This window comes from Schistocerca americana, chromosome 7 (genome assembly GCF_021461395.2).
Source record: "Schistocerca americana isolate TAMUIC-IGC-003095 chromosome 7, iqSchAmer2.1, whole genome shotgun sequence".
NCBI classification, from domain to species: domain Eukaryota; kingdom Metazoa; phylum Arthropoda; class Insecta; order Orthoptera; family Acrididae; genus Schistocerca; species Schistocerca americana.
This window is the reverse complement of record NC_060125.1, coordinates 586458457-586472521: the sequence shown is the minus strand read 5'-3', so window position 1 is coordinate 586472521 and position 14065 is coordinate 586458457. Positions and strand designations below refer to the sequence as shown.

Sequence of the window (14065 nt, the reverse complement as noted above, 5' to 3'; positions counted from 1 at the left end):
CTGAAAGACAACGTCCGACGCCAATGCCTCACCATAACTCCGGACATGCTTTACAGTTGTGTTCACAACATTATTCCTCGACTACAGCTACTTTTGAGGAATGATGGTGGACATATTGAACATTTCCTGTAAAGAACATCATATTTGCTTTGTCTTACTTTGTTATGCTAATTATTGCTATTCTGATCAGATGAAGCGCAATCTGTCGGACATTTTTTGAACTTTTCTATTTTTTTCTCTTCTAATAGAACCCCATGTCATTCCAAGCATGTGTGTCAATTTGTACCTCTCTATCTACATTATTCCGTGATTTGTTCAGTTTTCAAATTTATAGGGACTTTTCGATCACCCAGTAAGTCTTGGCGAAAACTGATGACGAACGGATAAAAAATACGACGTTAATGTTAATGTACAGCACAGATGAGAAGTTACAGAGATACCTTTACCTTCTCGAGGGTGGACGTGGGCCACGTGAAGTCGATGTTGGTCCTGACGGTGCGGTGGTGCAGGTGCTGCGGCGGTCGCACGTTGTTCTCCAGAGGCGCTTTGGGCTCCTCCTTGGGTCCCTGCATCAGCATCCTCAACGAGTACATCTGCAACGCAAGACACCGCACGGCGCGTCAGCGGACGCATTGGATTTAGACGCCTGTGTGTCTGACAGCCTAGTACGACCCTACTGGATAACGTGTACAGTTGATGCCCCAACCTAAACCGTTTCTTCTACACGAGAGTATTGAGTGTAAGTGCAATGTGGCGTCATGCTTGTGTCGATGATGATGAATATGAAATAGAAGGGAGCGGATAAAATTTGGTTCTCGCAAAGACAGCCTAATTCTGTCTGTTGACACCACGGGAGCTGCCGAGTGAAAATTTCTTATTCGACTGACGGATAACAATCAATAGTAGTACGGACACACTGCAGGAGACAAACAAAATACATCTAGAATTCGTCCCAGAAAGCGGTGTGAAATCTTTAGATTACGTTACCATCTGTCCCCACTTTCCCGGCTTGATGTTTTGCAATGAAAACATTTTCAGTAATGAAGACTTTAATATCTCCTTCATAGAAAAATTACAAAGAAGGGCAGCTCGTTTTGTACGAGGGGCGTTCAGAAAGTAAGCTCCGATCGGTCGCGAAATGGAAACGACTATGAAAATCAGATAAAGCTTTGCACAGATGTGTTGGGTAGTGTCTCTAGTATAACCCCAGTTAGCATCACGTCGCTCTTCTCATTTCTAAGCTCGCAGTGAGTGCGTAAAGATGTCTAGAAAATAGTTTCTGCCGCCAAGTACGAGGGCCTGGTGAGAAATTTCGCCTGAAGCTATGCAGCTAACATTACATAACTGTCGTGCTGTTTCGTCTTCACGACAATTCTCAGCCGCATTCTGCAGGGGCAATGAAGATGCTCCTGCATCGTTTTCAAATGGAAATGTTAGATTACCCACAATACAGTCCGCAATTGTCTCCCCCTGAGTTTCATCTCTGGTCACATGAACCGCTGTCTTTGAAGACAACATTTTGACACAGACAACGAGGTGTAGGCCAGCGTGGAGAATTGGCGGAAAGCACTAGCGGCTGCCTTCTATGATGAGGCTATTGAAAAGTTGATACAACGCTATGACAAAAGTCTAAGTCAGAACGGCGACTACGTAGAGAAGTAGCTGAAAGGTGTAGCTAATTGTTACAAGTAAAACATTTCTGATGTTCACTGTGGTTTCAATTTGGCAATCAATCGGAGCTTACTTTCTGAACAGGCCTCGTATTATCGCGAAATAGTGGAGATAGTATCACAGACATGATACGTGAATTGGAGTGGCAATTATTAAAACTAAGGTGTTTTGCTTTGCGACGGGATCTTCTCTTGAAATTTCAATCAGCAGTTTTCTCCTCCGATTGCGAAAACATTCTGTTGGCACCCATCTACTTAGGGAGAAATGATCATCGCGATAAAATAAGAGATATCAGGGCTCGCACAGAAAAATTTAAGTGCTCGTTTTTCCCGCATGCCGTTCGAGAGTGGAACGGTAGAGAGACAGCATGAAGGTGGTTCATTGAACCCTCTGCCAGGCACTTTATTGTGAATAGCAGAGTAATCACGTAGATGTAGATGTAGAGATTATCTTCGGAGGAGAAATTTTGGTGTGAATTTGTAAATGATCAAGCACATTTATTTAAGTAACACTTCACAGCTACACTTCCATTTTTTTAATTTTTTTAATATAAAAACATGTTTTTATTACCTCACTATAAGTTACTCAAGTATACTCAATCTGAATTAAATCACCCAAACTGCTAATCTTCAAACTGGTAACATCAATATCACTGTTGAAGGGCAAGTAATAATGACAGAATGTAGCTTCACAGCCCGCCTGATTTAAACGGAACTGAGTGTGCTTGAAAGCGGGACTCCAACAGAGAAACCATTAGAAAGGAAGCAAATACTTTTTTCCTAAACAAGAAAGTGAAGTGTGGCTCTAGAATTGCCACCTCCGGAAGAAAACGCCACCAGTAGCATTTGTTATCGATGTCCCATGGAGAGGACGTTCTTAGAAATATCTGAGCAACTTTTTGCAGCTGAATTACCATCAATTTCGAATAACCAGGATATCAATGAGACATTAAACTTTAAAATTCCTTAACAAACTCTAAGAAAAAGAAAATGACGGACTACCAAGGATTTCTCTGAATGAGACGAAAAGCAGTAGATGTGATGCACGTGTACAGACAAAGAAATGATTACAATTTAAGAAAAATCGGATGATTTATTCAAGGAAAAGAACTTAAAAAGTCAATAACGCGTTGTTCCACATCTAGCCTCATGCAAACAGTTATTGAGCTTGGCATTACTCACAGAGTCTTTGGGTATTCTCTTGAGGGATTTCGTGCTAAATCTGCCCAATTGTCGTCAGAATCTCGAGCTGGTTGGAGGGCCTAATCTTCCAAAGGTTGTCAACTGAGAAGAGATCCGGCGATATTTCTGGACGGTAGGCTTTAGCAAGTACGAAAACCAGCAGTAAAATGCCTCGCCGTTTGCGTGCGGACATTATCTTGTTGAAATATGAGTTGCGATGACTTGTCACGAAGGGCAACAACGTGGGGCGTAGAATACCGTCGACGTACTACTGTGCTGTAACTGTGCCACGGATGACAACCAAATGATGTCGCTATGGAAAGAGGCACCCCAGACCATCACTCGCTGTCGTCGGGACATTTGCTGGTCGATATTCCGCGTCACCTCCAGACACAGCTCCACCGGTCGTCGGGGCTCAGTTCGAAGCTCGACTCATCACTAAAGATAATTCTACTACGGTCAGTGAGATTCCACGCCGAAGACGTGTGAAGACACACCGGACAACGATGGGATAAGAATCTGACTATTGCCCGCTATAAAGCCTCACAGCCAGAGGTAAAGGTCTACTGTGCCATTTCAGTTCGTTACATATCCCCTTTGATTGTTACTTGCGGCAGCTTTACAGCACAGCGATAAGTCGACGATATTCTACGCTCCGTGTTATTGCCTTCATGGCAAGCCATCCTGGGCTTATATTTCAGTAAGATAACGCCCGCTTGCATACGGCTAGTGATTCTATGGCTTGTCTTCATGCTTGCCGAACCCTTCCTTGAGGGACAAGGAGCATAATAAGAGATGCCATCCCACCAGCTCGGGAACCTGACGAGCTAACGCACTAGTTGGACAGAATTTGGCACAATATCCCTCACGAGGACATCCAAGAACGCTATCAATCAGTGCCAAGCCAGATAACTGCATGCATAGGGGCCAGAAGTTGGCCGAGCTCAATTTGTGAAGCTCTTTCTCTTGAATAAAGAATCCGATCTTTGTGAAACTGTAATGATGTGTTTATCTGTGCATGTACATCACATATACCGATTTCCGTTCCGTTCAGATAATTTCTTCGTGGTACGCCACTCTTTTTGCCTTAGAGTGTACGACTCGAGAGGAACTGAGAAATAATTATTTATTTATTTGTATCTACGTCATAGTCACAGAGCAGTTAGGATGGGGCACTTACAGAATATGTAATTGAAGGGGGGTGAACAGCTTAGTCATAACTGTAAAGACCGAGCGAGGTGGCGCATTGGCTAGCACACTGGACTCGCATTCGGGAGGACGACGATTCAGTCCCGCGTCCGGCCATCCTGATTTAGGTTTTCCGTGATTTCCCTAAATCGCTCCAGGCAAATGCCGGGATGGCTCCTTTGAAAAGGCACGGCCGATTTCCTTCCCCGTCCTTCCCTAATCCGGTGAGACCGATGGCCTCGCGGTCTGGTCTCCTCCCTCAACCCAATTCACAACTGTAAAGCTGGTGAAAACCTTAATTTAGATACAATCGAGAATACTGCGTACAGAAAGTTTCCGATAAGAGCGAAATTGCATTCTTAACCAATTTGTCTTACAGTTGAGACGAATGTTCAATATTTTTTTATGTGTAACGCGTAGTCAATCGGGCAAAATCCCTCATGCGCTATTGTGGGCGAATATTTTCGCAAGAGCCCATTCTTTACTCGCAGTACATATGTAATTTGGCGTGAAAAGTGACGGTAATATGAAAAAAAGTTTGTAATATGAAACGGAACAGTGTTATAGACATTTTCCATCTGCTGGAAGACATGTTGTCACTCCTGTAATGTTTTGTTTTGGTCACGAGAAGCAGCATTCATTAGTATCACCACTGTGTACCTCTGTGAGTGGACACAGTCTGCACTACAGTTCCGAAACATTTTTGAAAGATAAACTCAAATAATCCTACATTTAACTTCTATTTATAAATTAGCATACTGCTCCTCCTTGATGAGTTACACTTAAGCACCAAAGAAAGATATGTAAACAGTCAGAATATGGCGCTGTGGTCGGCAAAACTTATATAAGACAACAACTGTCTGGCGTAGTTGTTAGAGCGGTTACTGCGACTACAATTGCAAGTTACTGTGATTTAAGTGAGTTCGAACGTGGTGTTATAGTCGAAGCATGAGCGATGGGACACAGAATCTCCATTGGGGATTCCATTGTGCTTTGCCGTAAGACCATTTCCCAAGTGTGCCGTGAATATCAGGAAACCGGTAAAACATCTAATCTCCGACATCGCTCCGGCCGGCAAAAGATCCTGCAAGAACGGGACCAAGGATGCCTGAAGAGAATTGTTCAAAGTGACAAAAGTGCAACCCTTCCGCAAATTGCTGCAGATTTCAATACTTGGGCATCAGCAATTGTCAGCGTGCGAACCATTCAATGAAACATCATCGATATGGGCTTTCGGAGCCAAAGTCTCACTCGTGTACCCTTGATGACTGCACGACACTAAGCATTACGCATCGCCTGGGCCAGACATCACCGACACTGGAAATGAGTGGGTTGCTTGGACGGACGAGCCTCAAAAAAATGGTTCAAATTGTTCTGAGCACTATGGGACTTAACTGCTGAGGTCATCAGTCTCCTAGAACTTATAACTACTTAAACCTAACTAACCTAAGGACACAACACACATCCATTCCCGAGGCAGGATTCGAACCTGCGACCGTAGCGGTCGCGCGGCTCCAGACTGTAGAGCCTAGAACTGCTCGGCCACTCCGGCCGGCCGACGAGCCTCATTCCATATTACATCTAGCAGACGGACGTGTGCGGCTATGGCCCCTGCATTTCAACAGGGGCTGTTCAAGCTGGTGGAGGCTCTGTAATGGTGTGGGACGTGTGCAGTTGTAGGGATATGGGACCCATGATACGTCTAGATACGACTCTGACAGGTGATACGTACGTAAGCATACTGTCTGACGACCTGCATCCATTGCGCATTCCAACGGACATGGGAAGTCCCAGCAGGACAATGCGACACCCCACATGTCCAAAATCCCTACAGAGTGGCTCCAGGAACACTCTACTGAGTTTAAACACTTCCGCTGGCCGCCAGTCACCCAAGACATAAACATTATGGAGCATATGTCGGATGCCTTGCAACGTGCTGTTCGGAAGAGATCTCCATCCCCTCGTACTCTTGAGAATTTATGGACAGCCTTGCAGGATTCACGGTGTCAGTTCCTTCCAGCACGACTTCGGATATTATTCGAGTCTATGCCACGTCATGTTGTGGCACTTCTGGGTGCTCGCGAGGACCGTCCACGATATTAAGCAGATGTAGCAGTTTCTTTTGCTCTTCAGTGTAGTAGCAGAATTAAAGTCGCAGGTAATGGTTCCAGTTGGCGTAAATTTTTATTGAAAGTACAATTTCATTGGTGTTTTCCAAAATGGCGTCGCGTGAAGTACGAAACTCTCTGTTGCATATTGCAACCACTCTGTAGTCTAGTAGTTGAGACTATGTCATGAAGAAGGTTATAGCCTGAAAAGGGGGAATGCGGCAGAAATGGCTCATCGTTATAGCAATAAATCCTGTCAGGCACAGAACTACAACAGAAAATAAAGGAGGCCGGCAGGCGTGGCTGAGTGGTTCTAGGTGCCTCAGTCTGGATCCGTGCTACCGCTACGGTCGCAGGTTCGAATTCTGCCTCGTGCATGAATGTGTGTGATGTCCTTAGTTTGGTTAGGTTTAAGTAGTTCTAAGTTCTAGGGGACTGATGACCTCAGATGTTAAGTCCCATAGTGCTCAAAGCCATTTTTTAAATAAAGCAGCAAGGTTATTCATCATACCAGAAACTACCTTCTGTAGAAAGATGGCCAGGAAGAACGTAGATCAAAACACTTTAAAGCATGAAAAAATGGATAGAAAGCAACTGAATATTACCTAGATACTTATGAACTTTTTTTTTACCTTCTGCATTTTTGTAAAGTTTAACGATTCCGTGAGTGTAGACCGCTTTCTGAAAAATTTGGTTATGAAACGGAATTTATACACCGTGATGGTACTACAAGTACTGTAAAAATCCGGAATTCCCAGTCTGTAATTAGGAATGTTAGGGTTTTGAATATACCCATAGAAGTAGACAACTCGAAAATTAAAGATGTCCTTTCAAAGTATGGGGTTGTCAGGCAAATAGTCAACGAAAGGTGGGCTTCGCATTTCAAGCTGCAGTGCTTTAACGGCATTCGCTCCGTGGAGATGGAAGTGAAGGCATACACTCCCTCCCACATCTTTGTTGACGGGTACAAAGCGCATGTTATGTACTCAGGACAAACCCCTACATGTCATGTATGTAACGAGTCTGGTCACTTCCGTCAGGACTGCCCTCGCCGTGTTTTTGTGCTAAAAAATAACCTTACGCAACGCCGGAAATTAACACTCGATGATTTGTTGCCAGCCAGTAATACAACAGAGCCGGCGGCTGTCGTGGATCCTGTTACCGCCTCTGAAAATGTTGCACTTAATGTTAATGAATTTCCGTCTTTAAAACCTGCATTAACTGCTGAAATTCCGTCCCGTGACAGCGAGATTCGCACTAAAAAGCGTCCTCTAGAGGACACTGAAAAATCTGTTGATGAGGGCTCTTCCTGTGAAACACCCGTTGCCAGGAAGCCGAAGGACAGTCCTGAAGATCTGTTGGAAGTGGTAAAAGGAGATGAAATGCAGGTCGATGTGGCTCCCACTTCCGCACAAGGACTTATACCGCCACGAACAGATAGTGACGCAGCTGGTAGTGACCTTTCACAGAAATGTGGCCCTGAGCCTGAGGTCACAGCTGCAATAACCGCATCGAGTGCACAGCCCATACAGTGCGAACAGTACGAGGAAGTACCAAGTAAACAACCTGCTGACTCCGAAGCGCAACGCCGCACCGAAGGAGGAAATAAACAAGCATCACCGCCTCGCCAGCAAGACAACACAACAGACACCACGCCGACGACTCGCAAGCCACCGCCGTTGCGCCAGACGGCCACCACCGGCGGCTGCGACCGAAACCGGGTCTTGCTGTCACGCGTCATCAAGCGAAAGCCTCACCAGAGAAGAAAGACATCAAGAAAAATAATATTAAATATGAAGTCATCAGGGCCAACACTGAAGAGGAGAAAGAGAAGGGCCACAGTGACTTATAGCAATACATTGTCAGCATTTCAGGATACTTTTCTGCTCAAGCACTTTGTTTAACAGCAGTGAAGATTTTTCTAGGAAGTTAGTACATGCAACGGGCACACAGCTTGTAAAGATCGTGACTTGTAGAGAAGCACGTTGCTGCTATAATCATACCGATCCTCATCCCAAATAGCTTCTTCTGGTATGTCTGTGATGCAAGCTTATAGCATTACTACCATTAACATTAATAAAATACAGTCACCCTTGAAACTGGCAGCACTAAAAGAATTCTTGTACTAGTCTGGGACAGATATCGCGTTGCTACAAGAAGTTGCGATAACGGAATTTCGGATCCCAGGCTTTTTTGAAATTGTTAATGTTTCTACGGAAGCCAATATCGGTACAGCCATTCTTATCAGGGAAGGCTTTCCGGTTACTGAAATCGAACGACTAGAATCAGGAAGAGCCATAGGCATAAGAATTTGCGATGTGACAGTGCTTAACCTTTACGCCCCATCAGGAAATTCCCACAAATTGGATCGCGCGAAGTTTTTTCAAAGTGAACTGATTTATTTATTGAGGAAAAATCCGTGTTCTCTTATACTAGGTGGAGATTTTAACTGTGTTTTAAACCAGAAAGATCAACAACCCAATTTCAACTACTCGCCACAGTTAAAATAGCAAGTGATCTACACCTTAAAGATGTGTGGGAACTTCAGCACCCGACGTCAGTCGGGTTCACGTATATAACGAGCCACTCCCGCAGCAGACTAGATAGAATTTACGTGTCACCAAATTTGCAAAATTCTTTTTTAAACGTTGAAACTATTCCCGTGTATTTTAGCGATCACAGTACACTTTTAACTTGCTTTAATTTAAGTGTACAGCCTACCCGTCGATTCAGAGGCCAATGGAATTTAAATATCTCTGTTTTAACTGACGAAGAACTGGAACAGGAAATAAGAGTAGCGTCGACTATGTGCCTCCGCACAGTAGACAAGCACCCAACAGTCATTGACTGGTGGACTAGGAGGGGTAAACCAAGGCTGCGGAAAGTTGTCATGCAGTTTAGTGCAGCGATTCACAGGGAGTTGAGGAATACAATGGAGTTTTATTATAAAGTTTTAAGAGACTTATATCAACAGGCCCATGATGACGTAATTCGTCTGAATGATATCAAAAACATAAAAGCCAAGTTATTAAGCATTAAACGGCAACAGATGGAGGGACTAAAAATGAAATCGAAAGCCACATCAGTCGTAGCAGATGAAACAGCTTCTCTGTATCACTTGGTGCGGCATGCTAAAAACAGACGTCAAACTTTTATTGATGAAGTCCAGACGCATACTGGTACGAGGCTCACATGCCAGAAAGAAATACTGGACGAAGTCCACAGGTACTATGAAACCTTATATGACTCTACCACAGTGGAAGATGCAACTCTCGAGGACCTTCTCACTATTTTAGGTCCACAATTGTCGGGAACAGACAACGCTGACATCCTGTCACCTGTTACTAAAGATGAAGTGCATGAGGCTGTGCGTAACTCACCTCTCAAAAAATCTCCGGGATTTGATGTCTTCCCTGTGGAGTTTTATGCCCACTACTGGTCTATAATTGGGGACAAGATCACTTCCATGGCAAATGAGGCCCTGAACGGAGAAACGGTCCCTGCAGAGTTTAAGGAAAGTAAAATTGTACTGATTCCTAAGAGTAAAGGCAAAACCAACTTCAACAAATTTCGGCCTCTTTCGCTACTAAATTCTGATTACAAAATAATTTCGGGTATTATCAACAAAAGACTCTCTGCCTTTTCCAACAAAATATTGAGTCATCATCAATCTTGTTCTCCGACCAGAACGATATTCTAAAGTCTATCTGCATACAGAGACGTCATTGCAATTACCTCAGTGACAAGGATAAAATGTGCTTTAATCTTTATAGATTTCAACAAAGCTTTTGACCGCGTTAGTCATAGATACCTCTTTGCGACGCTGTCATGAATGGCTTTCCACCCTCAGATTGTCAACATGCTAAGAAATATTGCAACAGGTATAAATGCGAAAATAGCAATCAATGGCCAAACATCTAAATCCATACAGTTAAGGCGAGGGGTTCCACCGGGCTGTCCCTTATCTATGTTTTTATTTTCCGTATCTTTAGAGCTCTTTCTCCGCACTGTCCACGCAAGATTAACAGGCATAACATTGAGTGGTGAGAAAACTGTCATACGAGCTTATGCTGATGACGTGGGTGTTGTAATAAGGAATAAGGAGGAGACAGTTACACTGGTAAGAGAAATCCAAAAGTATTGTCTAGCGTCGGAAGCGACAACAAACGAAAACAAAAGTAAAATATTGAATCTACGGATCTTAGATCACCTCCGACTGGCATGGGCACAACAAGACAACAAACATAATACTTAGGGAATAACCTTAATGGCATGTCCGATGAGGATGGCTGCTTTTAACTGGATGGAAATTAGGAGGAAAGTTCATGGTGCTGTAATGGAGAACATCCATCGAACTATGGACCTGGTGCAAAAAGTCAGATTCATCAACTCCTGCGTTTTGTCTGAAGTGTATTTCACTTCGCAGGTATTTTCAATCCCTAAACTAGTAGCGAAAGGGACCATGTCCACTGTTACCAATTATTTATGGCGAGGAGACATATTCAGGGTTGGTGCGACTACCGTTATATTGGATGTCAGAAACTGGGGCATCGGTTTGGTGGATATTCGCAATAAAGCGTCTGCTCTGGTCCTCAAACGGACTTTCCATATACTCAGAGAACTTCCACAATGTATAACCGCAGAGCTCTTTGAGGCTGTGACACCCCATAGCCTGCAAGCACCGATTGATGTGCGTAGGATTAATGCCCGTCTGCAGTATGTGAGGAACTTTTTCCTCGAAGCAAGTTATCTTAGTGACGAAATCAGAAGCAACACATGTATCACAGCGCGCGAAATCATACTTGAAAGAAAGTTAAATGAAGACAGAAACAAAATTGAAACGAACTTCCCAAATTGTGACTGGAAAGCTGCATGGCGGAACATCAACTATGCCGGGCTGTCTACAGACGCTTTTTCCGCATGGTACAAAACAATTAACAATGTCATCAGCACCAACGAGAGACTATATGGGATCGGTTTAAACCAGACACACCTTTGTGGAAAATGCAATCTGGTGGATACACTCATCCACAGATTCATCTCTGGTGGCAATGTGCATAACTGGAATTGGATCAGGCAACAAATCGCCTTTCTCACCAGATCCTCTACGGAATATATAAAGCCATCGCTCCTCCTGAGGCCAGACATGACATACTTTCCGAAATTAAAAACCAACGCAATTAGCTGGTTACTGGGAAAATATGTTAGTTATGTCACCCACAAATTTGGGTGGTACAACGAGACAGAATTCCGCGTTTATATGAAGTGTGAATATGCAAAAATCAGAACGTATCGCAACCACAAGAAGCACTACGGCAACATGCTGAAAATCATTTTTGAAAGAATGGGTGTTGGTTAAATATGTGGAACCACTACAACACCTTGAACGAGAACGAACAGAAGAAAATTAAAAGTCACTTGGTTTCCTTTTATTATTTACTATTACCTTGCTTCCGGAAATTCTATGTTACACGAAAAGTTTTTTTTTTCAAAACATTTTGTTCAGAATTACTCGTGTTCGACAGCCAAAGTATTTCTGTGATTCAAGAAGAATTGTTAAGTGTTTATCAGTGTTCAGTTTCTACTCAGAGAAGAAGTTTCTTTGTCTTTCTTACATCGGAGAATGGGAATTTTGTGTTAAGATTTCTGCACACTTTGTGCTATGACCCAACAGGGAACATGAAAACAGGGGTGAGAGGGGTTTGGGCCTCGACGCACTGGCAGTGCAGTGAAGAGACCCCACTGCTAGTGCGGCGTCCACCACGCCCTGACCATCCTAAAAAGAAAAAAAATTAAATGAATAAAACTTAAAAAAATAAATGTGGTTAAAAAATTGGATTTCTGGGGAAAAAAGGATGGACAGAGCGTCTGAAAAAAAAAAGTTGGCGGAGCACTTGCCCGCGAAAGGCAAAGGTCCCGAGTTCGAGTCTCGGTCCGTAATTTACATAAAAAAAATGGTTAGCGTGAGTAGCAGCGAAACGAGAGATTCGTGGTTCAAATTTTCCCTCGAGTGAAAAGTTTACTTTCTTTATTTTCGCTTAGTTATGATCTGTCCGTTCGTTCATTGACGTCTCTGTTCACTGTAATAAGCTTAGTGTCTGTGTTTTGCGACCGCAGCGCAAAACCGTGCGATTAGTAGACGAAAGGACGTGCCTCTCCAATGGGAACCAAAAACATTTGATCGCAAGGTCATAAGTCAACCGATTCCTCCACAGGAAAATACGTTTGATATATTCCATACGACACTGGTGACGGCATGTGCGTCACATGGCAGGAATATGTTGTCGACCCACGTCACTTGTACACTTTGCGAATGGGTAAAAAGATTCTTCTACTTTGCCCGATGTAGGTTTTCTTGTGGATGTGGTAATCACTCCCAAAAAAGTGATGAAAACATGGGAGTTTGTCACATAAACTGCAACAAATGAATGCAACAGTTTCACGGCCGCACAGTTATCCCTGTGCTCTGTCAAAACATATGTTTTTAACGTTTTCAAATCTTTCCGTGTGTAGACCGTCAAATCCTGCATATGTCCAACCAAATCTGAACATGTCCTGGAATTTTGGAGAGCGAAGTTGATTATGTGTGAGTACCTGAACTTTGATAACTGACACACGATCACGTAAACAATACTGCTCTGTGTACCTGTGCAGCTTCGCAAAATAATTGTCTGAAAATAAAAGTGTAAACTTTAGGGAAGACTTGAACCAAGGACCTCTCGTTCCGCAGCTGCTGATGCTAACCACGGGACCACGGCGCTCCTGAGCTACATTATCAACGATTTTGCATATCTTGCGCATGGACTACTCAGTTTGTATATTTTGCTTATTTTTTTCATAGTTCCACTCAACTTCTTCCCGTTTTCTCAAGTCTTGCGCATGGACTACTCAGTTTGTATATTTTGCTTATTTTTTTCATAGTTCCACACAACTTCTTCCCGTTTTCTCACGTGATCTGTGTTCAGTTTTTCAAGGCCTATTCACTGTGCTAACTTGTAACTAAATCTGAGGAAGGTGGGATGGGGAGGTTCCCTTGTAAGTACTGCACAACATCACTCGGTCTAGGGGAACATCTGCAGGCTACGTCAAGCCGCAAGACCTATCTCCTGTCTCAACAGCAAAGAAGGAGGCATCAAACATATGTCGAGAATCACTTTTGGCTGCTACCCTGACCACTTACCTCTGCTAAAAATATGTAAGGTGTTCTACGGACATGAAACAAAGTCAACACAAGTACAGAAGCTCTGAAAGCAAAAAGTCTACATGGTCACCCTTGAATCAACAATTCACCAAATAAATCAAGAATAGAGACAAGAATTCGTACTGGCAAATAAAGAACGTTTCTGAAAAGGAAAAGAAATGAACATCAACATTCTAGTGACGAAGAAGGAAGGAAAATACTATCTTGTAGTATCTCAGACCAGTTGGTAGAAAAGTTCCTGCATATAATGGTCAGACTATTTTGTATCGAGACATTCGGAACGTCAGAGCATGGAGAACCTTGGGCTCAGCTTGTCTTGTGTTAGAAATAATCTCATGTGTTGTGCAGTAAGTTTCAGACTGAAGTTCTCATACCGTGACCGTTGGTCGTGGAGAATTTTAAATTGTGAATTGTAGTTGTGATTTACAGAGCATAAAACATTTTAACGTAATTTTACAATCTAATTTGTAGTTCTCTGCTATGTGAGGTCAATGTATACAGAGTCCGCCAGAAAAATGTATCCACACTTTAAGGAATAAAAAGTAGTTCTTAAGTGTTTATTTTACATTTAATAATTGATCACACATGTTGTAGAGCCTTCAGTTTAACACATGGTACTTTAAGTGTTCAAAATGTTCACCGTTGGCAGCTATACACATAACAGAACGACGAGCGGTCGCCACAACTACGTCAGTTGATGTTAACTGTGGAGATCG

The 14065-nt window shown here is 43.2% G+C and overlaps 1 protein-coding gene across 1 annotated transcript in view; it reads right to left on the bottom strand.

Annotated features, from left to right (window-relative positions):
* Positions 1-14065, bottom strand: part of LOC124622132 (carbonic anhydrase-related protein 10-like) — a 403585-nt gene that overhangs the window by 53811 nt on the left and 335709 nt on the right. The window contains exon 9 of the mRNA XM_047147753.1: positions 447-593. Within this exon, the coding sequence (XP_047003709.1) occupies positions 447-593 (147 nt within the window). The remainder of the gene's footprint in view (positions 1-446; positions 594-14065) is intronic.